At 43.0% G+C, this 21,542-nt stretch overlaps 2 protein-coding genes across 2 annotated transcripts; one reads left to right on the top strand and one right to left on the bottom strand.

The window, feature by feature from the left end:
• Positions 1-281: 281 nt before the first annotated feature.
• On the top strand, positions 282-3,216 carry chtf8 (CTF8, chromosome transmission fidelity factor 8 homolog (S. cerevisiae)). The gene is made up of 3 exons (XM_018704060.2): positions 282-489; positions 829-952; positions 2,635-3,216. Exons 1-3 carry the CDS (start codon positions 470-472, stop codon positions 2,905-2,907), a joined length of 417 nt encoding a protein of 138 aa, XP_018559576.1. The 5' UTR covers positions 282-469; the 3' UTR covers positions 2,908-3,216.
• Positions 3,217-5,441: 2,225 nt separating this feature from the next.
• Positions 5,442-17,864, bottom strand: has3 (hyaluronan synthase 3). Its single transcript, XM_018703998.2, has 5 exons — positions 17,175-17,864; positions 11,369-11,462; positions 10,708-11,258; positions 9,393-9,494; positions 5,442-9,208 (listed from the first exon to the last, which is right to left on the bottom strand). The coding sequence occupies exons 2-5, from the start codon at positions 11,460-11,462 to the stop codon at positions 8,279-8,281; spliced, it is 1,677 nt and encodes a 558-aa protein (XP_018559514.1). The 5' UTR covers positions 17,175-17,864; the 3' UTR covers positions 5,442-8,278.
• Between the last annotated feature and the right edge of the window lie 3,678 nt (positions 17,865-21,542).

Below are 21,542 nucleotides of genomic sequence, written 5' to 3'. Positions count from 1 at the left end.
TCAGAGAGGCCAAAGTGCTGTCGTCACAGAGGTGGCTCCAAGTCGGTGCAGCCGGAGAAAAGTAACTGCTGAAAACTGAGCAGAAAACTGCAGGCACCTTACTCCTACGATGTTTTAAAGTCATGTGACATGGTGACGTTGCGAAGCGCATGCGAAAATCGGACTAAATTTCTAACCAGGCACGCATTGTTTTAATCCCACTGCAGCATGAGCATGAGCTTGAGTCGAACGCACCTAATACACCACGTCTCCGCCTCCTTCAGCTCTGTCTAACAGGTGGCGGAAACACGTCATCACGCTGACACGGCTGGCGGGAAATCCCAGCAGCAACAGAAAAAGTGGGGTTAGTGATTGTTGATAAAGCTGCTGGACTGGGACCAGGCTGTGTATCAGGACTGGTTTGGTATAAATGAGCTGATCATTTATGGTTAATGTAAGTGTCTGACGGTCTCGGCTCTGTGACAGGACGATGGTTCAACTCATTATAAGGTGATTAATAATGAACTTTATCTTTCTCTGTTAGCTGCTACAGATAGCTACATGTCAGAGACTGTAGTGTGGCTCAGATAGCTAACGCTAATTAACTGATTAGGCAGAAGGAGTTTCTAGGTGGAATATAAAAGATAAGATGAAATCTGTTGTGTTATTATTATTATTTCCGTATCTTCCGGTGGTTATATTTTGGAATGGTTATATTGTCCATGTGTTGTCATTAGCTTACTCATGTTGCAGTGGGTCTCGGAGCATAGGGGACAGAGGGGCAAGCTGTAACCCCCGCCCCCCGACATTATACAGTCAATGTGTGTGTGTGTGTGTGTGTTGGTGTAGGGGCAGCCTGGACGGCAGCAGTCCTCCAGAGTGGCTGCTGGTGGAGCTACAGGGAGAGATTGTGTCCAGACACAACTCTGGCCTGGCAGGAAATGTGATGGGAGACCTGTTCTACACCAAAGAGGTAAAACTACAGACTGCAGAGGTAAAGCTACCTGCAGACTCAGACAGAGCTCAGACCGGCATCTCAGATGACTCTGCAGGAATAATGTCTATGTACAGATACAGTGAGAGCAGTAGTTTTGTGTCTGTCAGGAGCAGGACGTGACATCAGTGTTACAGGAGCAGTTTACAGCCATAACACCTTTACTGCAATTACAGTCCAGTTTCCTGTGGAGTGTTTGGACAGTATGATGTCAGATCATATCACTGCATGTCCAATCCTGGTGAACAGCTGCTTCACATCTTTGAATTTCATTGTAACAGTGAACTGTGCTGTTAGACATGTTTAATATGTTGAGTCAGTGTATTTATTAGAGCTACAACTGATGGCTGTTTCCATCATCAGTTAAAGCAGATTATTTTCTCAATTAAAAGCATCTGGTCTATAAAATGTCAGAAATAGTTGTGTGTTTTCAGATTAAATTCAGCCAACCACAGATACAAAACTAATCCTGTCATAACACTGTCAGCAAACCCTCACACTAGAGAAGCTGGAACCACAGAAGTTTTGGCATTTTTAAATAAAAAGATCTAAAATAATTAATCAATTCCTGAAATAGTTGCTGATTAACTTCCTGTTGATCAGCTGCTTGATTAAGAAACTAATTGTTTCAGCTGTAGTATTTATCCCCGGTCTTGTGTTTTCTATAAGTTACTGTAGAGTCCATCTTCATTCATCTAAGAGCAGACTGCGGAAGTGTGTCTTGAAGACTGTAGATCTGATGTGGAAAAAGCAGAGCTGCACTGATGTGATGACAGTCCTTATCACAGGAGCTCAGCTTTAGTTACTCTCTAAATCTGAGCTCAAACAGGTAGCACTGGCATTGAAACACTTGTATTAAAAAAAATGTACTGAAAAACATATTGAATGCCGAAAAATAAAATGCATGCAAAAAAATATTCTGTGTGTTTTTAGTGACAGTTTTTATACTATCAGTATCTTTTCAGTGTCAGTGGAGGGTTTTGACTCAAAGGTTTTGAGGGGATGGGCTAAAAAGAACATGATTTAATACTAACGAGAGAGTGTTGCTCATCCCCCTGCCTGATTCACTGAGTTCATCTAGAACTGTTCACCTGTCAAACCGTCACCTGTTTCTCTGTGGTGCTGTTATCACTCAAAGAGGGCTAAAGTAAACTTTAACTAACATCAGACTGGTTCAGCTGGAATAAGCAGAATAAAACAAGCTAATAACATTATAAGTGTTTTTAGGACACTTCCGTTGGTGTTATTGATGAAATGAGGGCCATTCTCTGTCTCAAAACATTAAGAGATTGTAGTTTAAGCTAATTACACGGACAGAAAATTAATAAGCAAATATTTTGATAATCAGTTCAAATAATCAGAAATGCCAAACTGCTTTCAGCATCCCGGTTGTGAGGATTTGCTGTATTTCTTTCTTACATGATATAAACTGAGTGTCTTTAGATGTTGGACTGTTAATCAGACAAAACAATTAATTTAAAAACTAGTTCTCATTATTTTCTAACATTTCACAGACTAAATGATTAATCAAGAGAATTGTCAGCAGACTAATGGGTAATGAAAATAATCTGTGGTAGTAGACCTACTGGCCAGCTCTTAAACTGCTCCTCCCTCTGTCATCCCTCATTTAACTTTGCTGTTTTTCCTCCTCCCTCCACCAGGGGGTGCCAGTGCTCATTGTAGGACATCACATTCTGTATGGGAAGCAGGTCAAACTGGAGAAACACTTTGCTGTCCTCACCAAGCACTCCATCCAGGATACCCCGCACAGCCATGACACTGAAGGTAACAGTGATGTCACACACATAGCCATGGAAACAGACCAGCAAGGCTCCACCTCCAAGTCATACCGTGTGTCCGCCCTCATCAAACGGAAGCTGATCTTTAAGACACGACCCAAACCCATCATCACTAATGTTCCCAAGAAGGTGTAGCATTTCCTTGTGGGGTCAGAGGTCATGTGTCTGACCTTTACTGTTCTAGACTGTTTTATAAATCTCTGTGAGCTTCACGTTGTCTCAACTCTGATATCAGGCAGTTTGATTTGTTGTGCAACTGATAAAATACTACACCTTTATATTGATCAATACTGTCGACCTTTAACCTGAACTGAGTCAAACAGAGACTTTAATGAGTACTCACATGTATGAATGAATGTTGTGTTGTTTTCCTGACAGACCATGACTGTCTAATGCTGGTTCAGGTCTTTCTGTGTGCGGAAAAATAAAGTATTTTAGAGATGATCAGGACAGATTAACATTATGTTATAAAATGATATAACATGAACTGTAAACTGGGGTTGTTTAGAGTTGGGTCCCAAAAGGTTTTCAACGTTCACGCTCAAGTGTTTGACTGTTATAAATAACTGATACCTGCTGCCATCAGACCTGTTTTACTCCACTGACTGATGGTTCACCTAGTCTGTTCTCCAACAGGATTGAACAGTGAAGCTGCAGAGGCTGAGATAACTCAGGCTGAGACTTTGAGGACCTGATATAGGTCAAGCTGCAGAAGGCCTGTCCAACACTTCCCATAATGAAACTCGACAGTGTCCTTCACCATAGCCTCCCTGTCTGGTAAACACTCACATTTTTCAAACCCCAGTCTCAGTTTTCTCAGATGCCACAGCTCAACAGTTCAGCGTCAGAGAAAACATGACTTTCTCACCAGGAGATAGTTATGGAGAGTGAAATTAATCTACTCTTTGAATACACAGCCTAACCTGCTGCCCCTGCAGGGATCCAAGTTCATCTTTATAAATGAAAGACACTGTTCAATCGGTTTGATCAGCCACAGAGTGATTCCTTCCTACACACAGATGACCATCTGCTCATGATAAATGTGGAGCTGCTGCGTGGTGATGACATGAACAGGGATATACAGTAAGCTGTAGAGTGGACCTCCCTCTCTGTGACAGTGAGGGTGGAGACCTGTAATAACATCAGAGCTGTCCAATCCTGACACTGAACACTATAAGAGTAAACAGTGTTCTTGTATAAAAAGGAACAACTTGAAGCTCAGTACTGAAGACTAAGAGCATGAGGATATAAAACTGCCTGTGTGGTCACAGTCAGTGTGATGCTCTGATCAAGTGTGGTAATAAACTATATTATTACTACTAAAATATTTGACCCAGTCTTTGACATGTTGCCAAAACATTCACTGTGTGTGTGTGTGTGTGTGTGTTTGTTGGAGGCGGCTTCCATATCGAGGTGTAACCCCTGGAGGGAAAAAAGGTTCTCTCAGAGAGCAGTGACTGAATGGATCAATTCATTCAGCTGCTGTAAAGCTTCTGACTCCTTACCTCAGCACACACACATACACACAGGGTCAAGCATCCTGGTGATGTGTTTTTAAAGTCGTACCTAGAAGCATGTTGTCAAACTCCATCGTCAGTGACTGACATTTCCCACATAACATCATCAGTGGCTCTTCATCTGGATTCACTATGCTGTGAAATGAATAAAGAAGAAGAGCTGTCCTCATTTAAGTCAAATGACACCATGTTCATGGATGTGGGCAGTCTGAAGCTCAGCCAGCAGCACCCAGAAGAACTGAGTTCACTACACACTGTAATATGAAGGTGTTTGACAGAGTGGACAACAGACCAGAGGCCTGTACTACGAAGGCAGTTTAACCTCCTCTGATTTAACTCGGGATTATCAAGGGAGGTCGGGGCTGACAAACCCTGACTGCCTCGATCTGTGTTAAACGGTACTATGACGATGGTTAAGATGTCAGTAACTTGAGTCAGTATTAATATGAGTTTGTGTGTGTGCATGAAACAGGCGTGCACCATGTTTCTCAGATGAGGAGTGCACGTTTATTCTGTCGGCTTGCAAGTAATTAGAGACTTTTAACAACACAATGGTAAACTGAGGCTGCCAACAAAGCCAGGGAGTTGTTCTCTGGATTCTTAATCTGTAATATGAGATGTAAGGACATGTACAGTCCAACACATGGGTCACATTTCTGAAACTAAGCTGTTACTCACTGTTAATGATGTTCTGCCTGGAACACTCAGGCTGTATGAATGTAATGCTGTTATGTTCAGTATGAACTTCATGTTAACAGTATTTCAGCTGCAGCCTCAATGGAAATCTGAACCTGGATGAAATATAAGCATAAAAATTACAAATTAAAATAACAGAGTGAAAATGGAAAATGCAGAGCATAAAAAACACCATCCTTTGGTCCACATATCTCTACCATCCACTACATACTTACTACATACCTATCCACCTTTCATATTACGGGTTAATCGGGAAGTTACACCTGACTTCACTAAATTACTCCTGAATTTACCCTGATAAGACAGTAACCTCGCTTCCTAGTGCAGGCCTCAGGTAAACCAAATACGTAACCCCAGAGAGTGGCAGCATTACATTAATGTTTAACCTACACTAGAACAGGCAGAAGCAGGTACTGCTGACATCAAGGTGTATTAAAATAAAATCTGTTACTGTGGTCCTTTATTACATTTTCTCTTTATTAAAAAACAACCTCTCCACCTCAGGCAGGCCTGAAAACAATATTTACAATACACATAATCTCTGTTTCCACTCCACAAATGAACAGGTGACAGGAAATGTTCACTTTGCCCTGAGGAAGATGACCTCTACTGATACAGACAGAAAATCCAAGCACTCATTTTCAACATACAGCACCATGTGATGGAGCAAACTGGGGTGACAAGGGACACTGAATGAACCCACAGCAAGCTTCATAGAAAACTTACCGAGATAGAACAGACCGACTCTGACAGTGGTGAGCATCTGTTGGCCTCATGATTCACAAATCATATAATTGCAGTGACCCTGGTTTGACCTTTCAGACCTTTGTTTACTGTCCTTCCTGACTGTTTACTTCCACTGACAAAAGAAGAAAGGTTGATCTCTACAACCTGTCATTGAGCAGATTCATTCATTCATCAGGTATTTTAGGCCTCTCATGTTAAAACATAGATGCTCTGGTCCAGTCTTCTTTATCTGAGTGAACATACAACACTGAAGAAAAGATCTGATCAGAACATTGAAACATCTTGAGGAAAATGTCAGAGCAGTCATTTAAATCATGGAGACATTTTGAGTTTACTATGAATGGGAGGATTGTGTCAAAAACAGAATGAATTTGAATGACTTAGGAAAATTCCAGTGAAATGCCAGAGAGAAACAGCAGAAAATCAGGAAACAGGATGTGTTGCATCGCTGCTCGACCATCAGAGAGGCCGAGACAGACCAGAAACACAGCTTTCTTTTAATGTGTGTGTCTTTTCTGAACTTTCAAGTTAAAACATACAGCCCACTCAGAATAAAACAATATGAACATAATTTAAATGGTACAAAGAGGAAATGTCCACAGATAATGGTGAAGGTGCTCACACTGATCTGAAATCATCTGAAATAAAAACAGAGCCGTCACTTTGAAGAAATCTCTTTGGTTTTCAGTCATTACTCTTGTTGGTGGAATGAATGAACAAAGTCTACACCTGGTAAAAAAAACCATTCACCTGTCCAGGTAAGAGAGGAGAAAGTCCAGTAGTAAAACATCATCTGACAGCTTTACAACATGTAAACATGACTATATATAAAAACATCTCTGAATGAAACTACGACCCATGGCTACTTTCAGCTGAGCATTGGACCACAATGTACAACAATAAGTTACTCATTGGACACTTCAACAGCACCAAAAATGCAACTGCAGGTCACATGTTGAGAAAGAGATTGTCTGGTAAATCACAGCTGTTTCACAGAAAACAGCTGGAGCAGGTGATTGTGCTGTTTATGGCTGATGAGAGAACACCAAGGCTGGTCAACACCATCACAGCATCCAGCCTCAGATGCAGCATCCAGCCTCAGGATGCTGTGATCACTTAAAGGACCGCTGTGGACGTTAAAGTCCATCTTCATACAGTTCTTGTGTGTTAATGTTTGTTAAGAGTTTTAGGTCGTGATCTTTTCTCCTGTACCTGTCTGTCCCTCTGTGACTAAACTGCACTGTCTGAGGGATAAAGTGTCCTTGACTTAACAGAGTGGAAACAAGAGAAAGAGGAAAATACTTTCAGTCTGCTGCAACCTCATATTCAGTGATGAGCAGGAACATGTTACTCAGTGATCTGTTGAAGTAACATGGTTACTGTTTTGACTAGCATCTAATGTGCAGGATTACAATATGAAATTAATTAATTATATCACAGTTACTAATCCCAGTGAAACTCTGTTACTTTGACATTTGGGAATAAACTTGTTCACTGTCTTTGTTGTGTTTACAGTACAAGAGGTTAAAGTATGTCGTCTGAGCAGAGCTACTGCTTCAGGACAGTCTGGAAAGTGATAGATAGAATGAGAAGGGAAGAGGAGAGGAATGATTACAGCAACCAGCAATGCTTTCAACACACATATGGCATGATCATGGACATGTAAAAACCCTCACCTGTGCTTTAAGGTGTGTTGACAGAACAAGTTTTCACTTGAGTTTAGCTGGACTGATTTTTCAGTTAATGTTTGTTGTTCACAAACAATTCCATACCAACTATATGTAGCTGTAGCTAGGTTAGAACTCATATACAAATAGATTGTGTGTGTGTGTGTGTGTGTGTGTGTGTGTGTGTGTGTGTCTTCTGGGTAAGGGGGGGTGAGGGTTTGTAAGGGTTGAGGGCAATTTTCATTTTGTGCTGACACATCTTTGCAGATTCACATCTATTCATTTCTGCTTAGTCAAGTCTTTGAATCGATTCTGGAGGCAGTTGCACCATGTGTTACACTGACTTTGTCTTGTGTCTGAACTCCTCTCAGATGAATTTCAATCCATCTGAGGTTCCTTAATCTGAGAGAAATGCCTGTCTATTTTATTTGTTGGTGTTTATAATAGAAGCTCAGTTCCATTACATTTGATTACATCTCATCTTTATTAAAATGAAGAACACGAAAAACGGAGACTAAGATCTTTATGTCTCTGACTCTTATTTTGCGCCTTTTCCTGCTTTATGTCAATTAGAGACACCAGACTGCAGACAGCTAATCTGTACCCATAAACTACCTAATGTTCTAATAGTCAGTATTACAACACTTAATAACCTTGGTCAGTTCCTTTTGGTTTGGTTATTCGATGTGAAGCACCATTGAGAATGATAAGAATGGGAGAGCTGTATGGATCCAGTCACCTTTTTAGCACCAGTGATGAAGATGTGAGTGTGTTCCTGCTCCACAGTTCATCACTCTAGCAGTGCACAGGGTCAACAGAGACCACACTACAGTGAGATGTGGCTGGTGCAAATGTCCACCAGTCTGTCTGGTAACAGGTCTATGCCTCAGCATACGGCAGGTGATACTGCTCCTCCCTCTTGTTACACCGTTTGGCTACGATCACAAGGTAGAGCACCAGCAGAATGAGCCAGTAGCAGGCATAGAGTATTGTCCCTGTTATCAACAGGGCTTTCTCTGTCTCACTGAAGGGCTCCTGCGTTTCACAGTAGACTGTATACACCACACCTCCCAGCAGCACCAAGGCCCACACCGTGACAGGCACCGCGCCAATGAAGTTGATGACAATCTTCCTGCGGCCTGACGTCCCCCATCCGGCCTTGTTGATGGTGAGCAAGGCAAATATTTTGGCAGGGAGCAAGCTGGACATGTAGATCAGAGAGTAGAGTGACATGAAAATCATGACCAGGCTACCACGTAGGAAACAGGCATAGGTGGCCTTCACCATCCCAACCAGCTGAACCGTCAGTAAGAAGAGCAGGATGTTCCATAGCCTTCCACGGTAGAAGAGATGGATGACAGTTGCAACCAAGAAGAAGGGGAAGAAGCCTGTGACCACAGACTCATAGGTCATCCAGAGGCTGTGCTTGTGGAACCACAGGGCATTGTAGAGCCACTCACGAAAGTAGGATTTGCTCCATCGAGTCTGCTGGTTGAGCCAACGCAGATACTGGGTTGGTGTCTCAGTCTGGCACTGCGACCGTGCTGTGAATTTCGTCTTGTAGCCAAAGCTGAGCACCCGATTGGTGAGGTGGCGGTCGTCGCCAAAACTGCACTTGGAGCCGAGGAAGGTCTGGTGGTACCAGGGCTCCAGGAAGCGCTGGAGCAGGGAGTTCCTGTACATGCCCAGAGGGCCACTGATACACTGCACACATCCAAAGTAGGACTGGCAGGCTCGTTCGATGTTGAAGGCCATCCAGTAGCGCACACTGCTGAGGAAGGAGATCCACGAGTCATACTTGTTGAGGATCTGGAGAACAGGAAAGTGTAGAGAAATAAGTTGAGAAGAAAAGGAAAATCAAATGAGTTAATTTGACCTTTTCATCATGTTCTAGTGATCAGTCAGTCCCCTCCCCTGGTCAAGAGTCTGTAAGTTGACTTTTACAGTCGACCGTCATTCCATTGTGACTGAGAAGTATTACTGTGTATTTTACCTGTACATCACCACCAACTCCTCCCACCATCGGATCTTCCTCCAGGATCTTCAGCATTTCGATGGTACATGCTGGATCAAGAACTGTGTCTGAGTCACACACCTGAAGAACGACACAACAAACACACAGGGTATAATAACACTGAGGTCACACACACATTCAGCTGTTTACACTGGTCAATTCAAGGTTACAGGTGTTGCAGAGCACTGAGTAGCATTAATACTAAGATCCATGAGAGAAATGAAAGGCTGCTGACTGAGATCCCAGCTGGTTCATTGTAACTGTGCGGCACTGGGTCAGCTGTGGACATGACCTTTGACCCACAGCAAAGACACAGAGGAGAGGCAACAGCTTGCTGTGAGGAGTCCAAACTGATGGACCTGTGTTGGCTGTCCAACACAGGTCCATCAGTTTGGAGTTCAAAGTAAACTTTTTATATGATATTGACTTGTGTGTTCAGTGAGTTTTAGGTCAAACACAGACATTCAAAATAGAGTTTTCAGATTTTCATTTGGTTGTTTGGTTTAAATTTAGGATTAGAATTAGTCTTTAATTTTGGTCTTTGGAGACTCATGCCATCCATAGATGCTCATTTACTGTGTTGTACTTATTGTAAGTGTTAAACATGTATCTTACCAAATTTAATGCTACTTAAAAGGTTTTACTCAGAAATATACTGTCATTATCCACAGGAAATGAAAAAAGTTCATTTTCCTGTGTTATTGTGGACATTTGTATGCACCAACATAGAGAAAGAGCTGATATTATATCAGTGTGCAGATGAATATAAATGGGCTCACAAACGTCCCCACAGGACGAATCATAACTGTTTTGGTGATTCCTTCACTTCTCCTCTAACAGTCATCAACTGAGCTGCACAGTGGAGAAATCTGGGTCTCAGAAACTTGAATCACTGGTGACCTGATGCATAAAATCAGAGATGGTCGCTGTAGGAGATCAAGTCTGATCAGGAGCACTGTACTGAGGTTATGGGAAGATGTCAGAGACCAGTTGAAGACTGAAGACCTGGAAGGACGTTCACAGAGGAATCAAGGATTGTGGTTTCAAGCCTTAGAGTTACATAGTATATATAGTAATAACATAGTGATGTTATTTCCTCTTCTCACAGGCTGAGAGTTACTCCACATTATAAATAAACAGATCTTCATGTGAAATATTGGTGGTGGCCCTTAAACTCAAACATTTTATAACACTACAGTGTGATAAGATTTATTTGATATTTTGTTCTCATGGCCCTCTTCTGTCCTCTGTCACTGCAGATAAATTTTCACTGTTTTCTGTCTGGGGTTCTTACCTGTACATAGTCCACACTGTCCCCCAGTGCTTTAAAGGCAGTGTACATCACCTCTCTCTTCCCTCCCCACTCCTGCATGATACAGGAGTATCGACAGCTTCTGACCAACTGAGCGACTCGTGCCGCCTCCTCCATGTGCACTGTGCTCCTCCCTCCACCTCCGACACCTTCCCCTCCACTCCCATCACTGTGGTAATTTCCCTTCCACACCATACTGCCGGCCTGGTCAGCCCCACCCATCACCTCCTGGAAAATGTCCATCATGTAGCGGTCCTCTGGCCGGTTCCCATCCACCACCAGCACCACCTTCAGGCCAGGGAAGGAGATTCGACGGATGCTGCGCAGGCACTTCCTCAGGTAGTCTGGGTCCTCCTGGAAGGCAGCGATGCAGAGGGCCACAGAGCGACGGAGGTACTGAGGCCGGGCGGGACTCCTCATGCGCCGATGCTCCAGGAAGGCGAAAAGGCTCTGAAGAAAGAGGTGGAGGGAGAGGAAGGCACCATAGAGGCCAAAGGAAAGGTGGTGCTGTTCAGTGTGGATGAACTGGTAACCTTTATAACAAAGAGACACAGTGGAAATACGTTTAAAAAACAAACATGACCATGACTTGGTTTGATTCTCAGGTACGATTCTCTGTACCATGTATAAATCACAAATTAACCTGTGACGTAGGCCAGCAGGATGGTGAAGAGGACCACCGCAGCAAAGAGGGTGGTCACCACGATGTTCAGCGTGTTCCTGAAGCGAGAGGGCATCTGAAGGTGAGGGAGGACGAGAGGCAGAGGTCAGAATCAGAGAGAAAGGTAGAGAGGTGTGTGGAGTGAAGATGAGGCAGGAGTAGAGGGAGGGAGTGGAAGAGTTTATGTTAGAAAGGGTGAAAGTGCAGGGAGAGGGAGCAGATAGAAGGCAGGCATTGATAGAGAAACACAAATTATTTGTGGGTAAACACTGGCTGTCACCTCACTGCACATGTGAGGAACCTGAGCATGTTGTACAGCACAGGAAAGGACCTGTATCAACACAGGTCTTGTACTTGTCATGTGAGTCAGAGTGTGTGTGTGGGGGGGTCTGTGGAGTTGTACTGAAGGCTCTGACTAGGAGAGCTTGTAATTCCTCATTAGTTGACCCAAGTGTCATTTCCTGTTTTTCTTTATTTATTTTTCTGTGAAACCTTTCATCAGCCACTGTGGACTGAAACACACCAGCATCTGTCACTGACATCATGGAGAAACAGTGCCAGGAGAAGCAAAGAGGAGGCTAATGACCCAGAGTAGCACCTGCTACTGTTACAGTATTACTACTCAACTCCCACTAGTACTGCTGCTAGAACTAATGATACAACTTCCTGTTTTTCTTCTTCTTCTACTACTATTACTACTACTGCTGTGAGGAAGAAGAAATCATATCACTGCTGATAAAACTGCTAGAAGCAGCACTGCTGCTACGCTACAAAATAATGTCAAACACCATCAGAGAGTAACTGACTCAGATTGTATGGACATTCAATCACTGAAAGTGAAAGAACTTACAGCTGAATACTTCCTAAATGTCTGTTCTTCTTCCTCACTCACCCCCCCTCCCATCAGCCCCTCTGCCTCCCCCTTCTCCCTGTCTGTAGGTTAATAGCTCTAAATAAAGGCCAGCCTGGATTTGGCTGGTGCTCAGGAGCAGTTGAACGGAGAAACAATCCTGTCCTTTCATTCATGAAATTACCTCCTGCCTTCGCTTGGGCAGGCCCACACAGCACAGACACACTGATATTTATATCGTTACACACCCATGTGGACGTACACGTTTACATCCCTGCACTGAAGCACTGTTCCCATGGATCTAATCTAGGAAATCCAGGAGAACCAGGAGAAAAGGTTTACATTGTTTTCATGTGTCATCATGTCATCGACAGGTTCTTTAGGGACAATTATAAAACATAAACTAAGAATTAAGAATTTGTTTCCCCAGTTTTCAATTTGAATGAAATGATCTGGTTTTATTTGTCCAGGTTTTAAAGGTCAATCTGTGACATCTCAGCCTCCATACAACAGAAGAGCATAGAATTTCTAAAAACATGAAACATTTGTATTTAAACAATGTAAAAGCAATGAGACTGTGCCCCTAGTGCTCTGGAGAATCTACACAGCACACTGTCAACAGTAAGGACAATTTGATAGGACAAGGTCATATATTGAACTGTATGTGGGATATGTGTGTGAGGGCAGCAGACAAAGGAGCTGGTGCTCAGTATGTGATCTGTGGTGGATTATAGCAGCATGCTGAATGTGGTCTGAATGCCCCAGGGCCACAGGCCAGATAACAAGCTGACAGTAACATGGACTGTTTGATTAGAGGGCCACAGTCACCAGAAGGGGTTGTTGGCATGTTGGGAGCTAGGATTAGTCAGGATCTTGGAGGAGGGCAAGTGCAATTAGCTCCAAGGTTACATCTGCTGTGCTACACTGACCTCAGCACAGTGACAACCTGCTGTTTTCTGGAATGACTGAAATGAGGGATGAAAACACTTCTCCTTTACTGACTGAATAAACATGAGGTTTCTAACTAATTAGATTTTTTCCTCTGAAAAGTAAAGCAGAGTTCAGTGGATGGTAGATGAATGAAAGGATGAATTTTCTCTTATCCACAGACACTGAAGCCCATCAAATGACAAAACCGTGAAAGACGAAAAGGAAGAAAAACACACACCTTTATCTTTGTCATCAAAAAATCTTTAAATCTTTAGTCTGAAGTCAAAGCCTCGGGAATTAAAGTCACATTTCTATAATAAATGACCTGTCAGTCTTCTAATCCTCACAGATCCTGACTCCTGAAGCCCACATATCCTGAGTGGTGATGCTGGCCGTGTTCACCTAGCCTGTGTACATGTGGACCACGTCTATGTCCAGATCCAGGTCAGAATCCATGTTTAGAAGCTAAACAAGCTGTCCAGAAGCAGAACAATGTTTTCCAAATGATCCAGGATGCAAAAATGTCCAAATTTCCAACAAGGTGAATATGAGGTAAAGATGAAGGTGTTAACAAAAGGTAAAGAGTCATTCCTGAACTAATCAACATTTCCAGGTAAACACTTCAATCAGATCAGTAATCATATTCCCAGTTGTATCTCAAGAGTGACGGTGCCACATGGGAAGAATTTCCTGCAACCAAGCAGTCTGACTGAATGGGCTGGGAGTTCAGGTGAGGAGGTGGGGGGTGGTGACTTGGCCTTGGGACAGGGGCTTTTACACAGCTGAGGGAGAAGGAAGGAAGGAGGGGTGGAGAATAGATTTAGAGAAGAGTAGTGGGCGGAGCAAGAGGAAGTTAGGAAACAAGACATGAAGGAGACAACGATTAAATATTGGACAGTAACATGGACTGCTTCTTTATATGTAACCACTACTTACATGCGTCCACTAAATAAAGCATCAGACATGGTAGAGTCAGGTCAGAGCTGAAGAGGAGGATCTGTTAACTGTTAACAATCAGAGCTCAGAGCCCTTCAGAGGATGGCTGAGCCTGACGAGGGTGGGGGCAAGGAGGAGGTCATACATTTTAAAATCAGTCCATGATATATGATTTTTAGGTCAGGACATTTTGCCTTTTGTTGTTGCATGTCACTACTGCATGTGTCATTGTTGTCAGAACGTCTGCACCCGACTGGATAACACTGCTACAGTTACAGAGATGTGGATTCATGTTCTTTGTTATTTTCTATTGTTGTGTTGTGGCCTTTAAAGCTGTTGTGTTGTTCAAAGAAAAACAGACACCTGGTTTTTAAAACTGCATTAATTCAGTTTTTGGTCTCCTGGGGCCAGTGGGCTATTTTTCTATGATAGTATCACATGTTCAACCTATTTTTGAAGAGTGAAAATGTACTGTGTGCTCATTTGAGATTCACAGTACAGTCTAAAAAGTTTTGAGTGGAGGTCCCCCTGCCTTATAATGACTGTAATCCATAGCTGTCTTCAGACCTGAGCAGTTCAGATAAACATTTATTTTCTCCTTGTATCAAAAGGAGGCCGACTGAGGTGTTGGCTTTGGTGAGAACTAAAGAAGAAAATAATGGTGTGTGGGTGTCCAGGTGAACAAACACACACTGGATGCGTGTGTGATTTGCACATTAACCTGTCAGCTCCCTATAGCTTCACTTCCTGTTAATGTCAGTCATGATACCATCAATAATATCAGATCACAGTTTAATCTGTGGCTGTGGTGTGATGAGAAACATAACAACAGAACAAACCTGACTTAGTGATGAAAAATACAAAAACTCAACCTGTGAAGATGTGCCTGAGGTTTCAGAGTAATCTGCCACTAGAGGCCTCTCCACTCTGATCGGTCTGAGGAGTGCAGCACAGAATCCTCTTTCACAGACTTCATTACATAATGGAGGAAGTGATGTAGCAGAGGAATCTAATAAACTACTCGCAGCTGGTGATCTGCAGGTGAAGAGCCTGTCACAGGGTCATCATTCAAACACAGTCATGTCTGAGTGTTTCAGGTCGGAAGGAGTGATTAACACAACCTTCTACTGAAATGGACCCAGTGCTGCCTCCATTCATATTTTGAGCTCAGTTTAAAACCTGACATTAATCTTAGTATCAAACAAGTCTTCACTCAAACCACACTCATGTCTGAATATGTCAGGTCTGTTTGATGGCTGTGATTTAAATCCTGACATTAATCTCAGCATGTTAATATGTTTCAGTCTGTCTTTGATTTGGGACAAAAATAACTGGCCTGAAGTCTGCTGTATTATTCATACTCATCAGAGGATGAACCTGTTCCATTGTGGACCCTCTGTAACCTCCTCCAACACCACCCTCAGGTCCACCGCTGTCAGCCTGCTGCTTCTTCTGACTGAAACCTTTGTACAGGGAGTGTGTTGTGTTGTAGCCGCAGTGGTTTATTAGTAGTTTTACCAATGAGAACAGATCACTGAAGGATTCAGTCTTTATCTGCAGCTTCATCACAGCCAACATCAAAAACACTCACAGGATTTACTTAGCTTTAATAGTGTAATGATGTAATCACATTAGCCACCAATAAACACTAGTCATACCAAACCAAGTATAGTTGTAACAGCAAAACCCTTGGCGCTGTTGAAATGAGTGAGGGGGCATTTTATTGCTTATGATTGAAATTTTTCCAATTGTAGGAAGAATATGTTATTTCCTCTTTCTTGGTTTAAAGCTGGGATGCAGGACCTTTATATTTGAGCCCTCAATGCCAAACGAGTTCACACAATGCTGATTAAACCTTCTAGCTCTGTCTGATCTGTCTGTCTCTATACCAGTCTTTAAATATGGTGTCTCTGGTGACATCCCCACACTGGCACAGAGATAGTGATGTGTTTTACATCATCTGCCAATGATTGGTTTGTCAGAACAGAGGGGAGTGACTATAGTGATGGAGTTAGCTACAGCAGCTAGGAGGATGGAGGAGTCTATGGAGGGGAAACCTAGGAGAGATCCAAGAGAAGTTCCTGATGCTCCATATAAAAAAGCATTCAGAGGAATGTTTACAGTGTAAAACAGAAAGCAATCGATGGCTAGGACAAAGACAATCTGTAACTACTCTCATTGCCAGAGGGGGGAGACACAGGTTCCACACCACAGTTTTAATCTTGTTTCTGGTGGATTATTTTCTTAAGACACCCATTGACTGAATGTCATCACTTTACCTTTTTCACAGGATCAGAATGTGCTGTGGACTTCCCTGACCACAGGTAACCTGTCAAATAGCAGCAGGCTCAGTATAACAGGTCACCACACCAGTCTCCTCTCAGGCAGGTCCAGCATGGCACTGATGCCATGGAAAATCAAACAGACGCCAGGAGCTTTCAAACAGCCGCACTGAGGCGTTCCAGACAACTGCTTCCTAACCGTCACTGTATGCTCCAGAGGCAACACAAACACACAAACACAAATACACAACCACTCTTCAGCTGCTACAGTAACTTCTCTACAGACATGAGCAGCAGTTGTAGAATTTCTAGTCCTGTTCAAGTGATTAGTTAACTTACTCACACACACAGACACACGCTCACAGTGTCAGGAAGAAAAATATTTTCTCTGCCTCACATTGCAAACACATTCACCACACCAGCTTGAACACACTTAACTCTTTGTCCTGCATGTTCTAACTAAGCTTTAAGGTTAGAGCTTTTTCCAAATTTCCTAAAACTTTCCATCCAGTTTCTGTCCCTGTTGAACATGTCTGTTCTCTTCTGTGAATACTTTCATTCATTTTCTTTTCTCAAACTTTCACACTTTCCTGTCAGACCTGAAGCAGTTCTCACATTAAAGGTAATCTTTATTAGATCAGATCTTTATCCTAAACCCAGGTTAAAACAGCTATTTGTTGAAGAGAGGACCAGCAAAAGAAGGACATGTCTTCTCTCTCAGTGGGGGCAGTCTACATCATAAGGACACAGTCTCTGATCTGAGTGTAAAGCATACGATTAAAACCTTTACCTTCCTGACCCAGTGGACCCTTGGTCTTCGTCTTCCCCTTAGATGTCCGTCTGCCTGGTCCGTCCGTCAAGCCAGGACGTCCAGCCCTCTCCTCTCCTCAGCACAGCACGCTCCTTATTCCGTCCCCCTCCTTCTACCAGCTCACACTACATCTTTATTCCAGCCAGCTCGCTTAATTCAGGAGATCCCACATACAAAAATACAGCAGGCAGCTGAAACCACCACCCTCCACCACTCCTCTGGGCCAGCCTCCCGCCGCCTGCTCCTCCTCTCCCACTTCTTCCTCCCTTGGTCTACCAGGGCTGTCCCAGGGCATGAAACCCCCCAGCTGAGATGTGATCAGAGGTGTTCAGCCAGCAGCTGATGCTGCCGCAGTAGATTACAGTTTGCTCTCTGCCTCTGGTGCTCTCCATCCTGAGCCTGGAGCCACAGTGATAGTGAAGGAGCAGACTGGGGGCCACAGTGGGGAGCTTGATCTTGGCCTCGTCCTTAAGTCAGATTTCTTCTTTGTCCCCTGCAGTGATTCATACCCGGGTCTCAGCCTCCCCACTCTTCCTCCGTCCTGTGCTGCAGTATCAGCTCCTCTCTGCATCCCGTTTGCAGCAGAGCCTGAATCCCTCCTTCCCTCTCTCCTCCTCTGTCTAGCTGTCCCGCTTGGCTGGCTGACTGGCTGGCAGGCAGACCAACACTGCTGAGCTTCTCCTCCACAGCTCCTCTGTCTGTCTCCTCTCACCCCCCTTCTCCCTGCCGGTCCCCCCTCCCCTCCCTGAACACCCCAGCTAGCTCTCTATCTCTCTGCAATGCAGCCAGCAGTTTCCAACAACCCTGGGGACTGTTTGACCAGAGCCCCCACTCCTCTCCTCCACTCTGCCTCACTCAAAGCATCTTTTATGGGCTTATTTACCTTCCCTCCCTCTCCTCCTCTCTTCTCTTCTCTCCTGCTCTAAGGCTGAGCTGCTGACATCCTGCAGGTTCCACGACCATGTTGAGCTGGCAGCCTAAGACAAATTGCAGTATGTCTCTGAGAATCGATACGTGGCCACTGAAAGGCATTTCATTTAAGTCAGGTAACAAAACGAAGTCTCATAATGAAATAAGACGGAAGTGGCTCACAGTCGTAATGGTTTGTTTACTCTGGAAAGTGCATTTACCTACAAGTCTGCATGAAACCTTCATGTCTCTGAGATTCACACTTTGCTTTTTGGTAAAGTCTCTGAACTGAAGCTGACTTATGACATCATAAAGGTAATTTTTACAGACTGTAGAAAGCTCCTCCCAGCACAACAACAAACAGTATACACCTGTTTTCACAGGTAAGCTGTTCTCCCATTCACATGTAAACTAAACTGTAAAATCAGTGCAGCCTGCTGAAACAATGGTATACTGAAGATCTCTGAGACTGAAGAGATGAGAGACATGAGTTAAATGTTGTTGGCCTAAATGTATTGGTCAATTCAAATGTTGTTTGGTCCACAGCCAATAAGAAGTCTCCACAGAAGCTTTAGCAGCTTGATGGGTTTTTCATTGTCCATAACATATTGACATTAACTGTGATGGCTGCATCCACAGCCACACAATGTACTTAAAAATGTTAATATTCATCCAGTTACACTACACTAGGCCAACTGAGTTTTCAACATCAAACATTCCCCCACATCATTATCACAGTTTCTGTTAGTCACATAAAACACAACCACAGTTTGTTTCATTTAGATTTTTGTTTATTATTATAGTTTGACATTATATCCTAAATGAAGCATACACATTTGGCTTACATTGCTCAGTCACTATTAGTTTGAATGAGTTGAATTAATGGTTTTCTCTTTTGTCTTTAAGTTACCATGTTTGCTGCATCATGCCTTCCCGGTGGTGTCCCTCCTGGGTTTGGCAAAAGAGAGGGCCCACTCAGTTATTAAAGCTGCATATTTTCATTCATTTGTATCTTTGTATGCTCTGGGTGAAATAAAACCCACTTTTTTGAGAAGAAAAAGGATGTGAATGGGCACAAAGCTTTTGGCTGTCAGTGGTTGGTCTCAGGATGATGTTTCTGCAGTGGCTTCTATCTGAAATCCAACAGTAAAATGATTAAACCAGGTTCAATTTTAATTGAAATGTTGGATTCTTTTCTAATAAAACATCATCACTCTCAAGGTGACTCTCTGGTTGTGAGTTGATGTTAGTGGGATGCCCAGCTGTTTCAAAGAAGGAACGACCTTGGTCAAAATGCTGAGTGCAGTAAAATCTCTGATCCACTTTAGCATTTGCATTTCATTTAGCTTTTCAATTTTTTTTTTTTTTTTTTTTTTTTTTTGTTACTTATAGAAAACAGAGTTGGTGGGAAAAGCCTGTGTGACTGAGACACCAGTTAATTGACAGTGTCAGCTAATGTTCAAACCAACCTGCCCAGAGGCCCAGCTATCCTCTTCACCTTGCCTGTGATGTGTGAAAGTTAAATCTGAGCTGCTCTAGGGTGTGGATGCTTTGAACATGGCCTCCTTTTGGTTGTCTGCACACTAAAAAATTATATACAAAACACATCTGTGCTGTGCATCCAAACAAGATCAGTTGGTACTGTTTCATATTTTGGCTCTACATAAAGGCTACACAAAACCTTTTTTTGTTACTAAATGTCAAATGATTTTTGGAGGAAACAAGCTGAACCACACCGAACAACACTGATAGATCATCACTGGAGTAATGTATCTAAATATCTGGCTCTGAGCTGCCAGACTGTGTTCACCTGCCAGCTGCAGTGGACAGTTTAATCAGATCTGTTTGTTGGAAACCGCTGCTGAAAACAGTGAGACTGAACCAAACAGTGAAATAATAACCTCTGCTACAAAGCTTCACTGGGGTTGGTGGGACAGTTGGTCCTTAAAACATTGTTTAGTGGAGTTTGAAGCATGAATCCATGTGAAAATCTCCCAGCGTAGGCCTTAGTGAATAAACCTGAAAAACTAAAACAGACTTGAAACACACACATTCTGCTCCTTTTTAAAGTGGAAATAAACTGCAGCCACTTAAAGGACAGACTCCTTGTTTCTCAAGTGAGAGCTGTCTGCAGTTGTCCTCAATGGGAATGACCTCTGTGTGACACACAGATGATGCATTAGACTTTAGGCAAACATTTTTGAAACAATGTCTTATTGTTAGTGTTAAAAATCTGGCAGCAGGTTATTTGTAGCTTTCCCGACCGTCAGTAAACACAGGTGTGATGCAGTGATGACGGTGCTGTGGAGAGGCCTAAATCTGCCACCATGATGAAAGAGCCTGCATCCCTCCCCCTGCCCGCCACAGTGACACCCTGACTCCGTGTTGGGGAAAATATCCATGGATTGTAAGGAAGGCTGAAGCTGCTTGTGTTTGCCTGCTGTATGTTCACACAGAGCAGAGACGGAGAAGGTCATGCTTCATATGCTGTTAGCTTATTGCCCAATGGACGAAACAAAAGAAGGAATGTCTCATTCCCCTGTGTTGGCCCTGACACTGACTCTTCAAACAATACTGGAACACATTTGGCCTCATTTACACAGAGCAGTTCAACTACTATCCAGTTTCTAGTTCACCTTACAATTCACATATACCAGCGATAAAATAATCTGCTGTTCGTCACCATGTATTCAAAGACCTGAGAATTCAACACAGCTCTGTGAAAGTCTGCATAGAAAACAACAGTAATGACAGCTGAAGATGTATAATCACATCTTCAATGCAAACCTGAACTCGACTCAAGCAGTTAAAAAAATTCTACATCAATGTGTATCTCCTGCAAGGATTTGGAATTTAACAACAGATTTGTTCTTCTTTGTCCCTCTCTTTTAAGTGATTGTGTCATACTTAGCAGAATCTTCATTACTGACAGAAATGATCATGTCTTGCCAGTTAACTGTGGGGTTTACGTTTTTATTTCAGCATGAGAGCTTTTACAGTTGAGTAGCAGAAGCTGTCTGAGTCTTAATGCTGGCTACTGAACATCCTCAGCAGGCTTCGACAGACACTGTAACTTCACCCATAATGAAATCATTTCAGTAACTCTCATGTCCTCTTACCTGTCTCCTCCCAGTCATCAACTGTTTTTGCAGGGTTCCAACAATACCACTCAGAATAAAATTTTAAGGCCAATTTTACTATAACAAAAATCAGAAGAAACAAATAAAGGGTGCAACATCATCAGTTGCTCAGGTTTAAGGACTTTGTCCAACAACATGTGCAAGATGCACATATTCCACAATATTCAAGGTGCTGAACCAGTGAAAACCAACAGATGGAAACAGACTGACAGTCCACACACTGCAGCTCCCCTAAATAGTCTGCTGGGACATCTAGTGTGAAGAGGAGCATGGAGCATGGATAATATTCAACAGTTTG

This window comes from Lates calcarifer, linkage group LG10 (genome assembly GCF_001640805.2).
Source record: "Lates calcarifer isolate ASB-BC8 linkage group LG10, TLL_Latcal_v3, whole genome shotgun sequence".
Lineage (NCBI taxonomy): Eukaryota > Metazoa > Chordata > Actinopteri > Centropomidae > Lates > Lates calcarifer.
The sequence above is the reverse complement of the archived record's forward strand: the minus strand, read 5'-3'. Positions and strand labels throughout refer to the sequence as shown.

Coding starts and splice junctions, on each gene's coding strand:
- chtf8 (XM_018704060.2), top strand. CDS start 470: ATGGTTCAACTCATTATAAG. Junction 490..828: donor ATGGTTCAACTCATTATAAG/GTGATTAATAAT, acceptor GTGTTGGTGTAG/GGGCAGCCTGGACGGCAGCA. Junction 953..2,634: donor ACCTGTTCTACACCAAAGAG/GTAAAACTACAG, acceptor TCCCTCCACCAG/GGGGTGCCAGTGCTCATTGT.
- has3 (XM_018703998.2), bottom strand. CDS start 11,462: ATGCCCTCTCGCTTCAGGAACACGCTGAACATCGTGGTGACCACCCTC. Junction 11,259..11,368: donor CCTGCTGGCCTACGTCACAG/GTTAATTTGTGA, acceptor TTTGTTATAAAG/GTTACCAGTTCATCCACACT. Junction 9,209..9,392: donor GAGTTGGTGGTGATGTACAG/GTAAAATACACA, acceptor CCTGTTCTCCAG/ATCCTCAACAAGTATGACTC.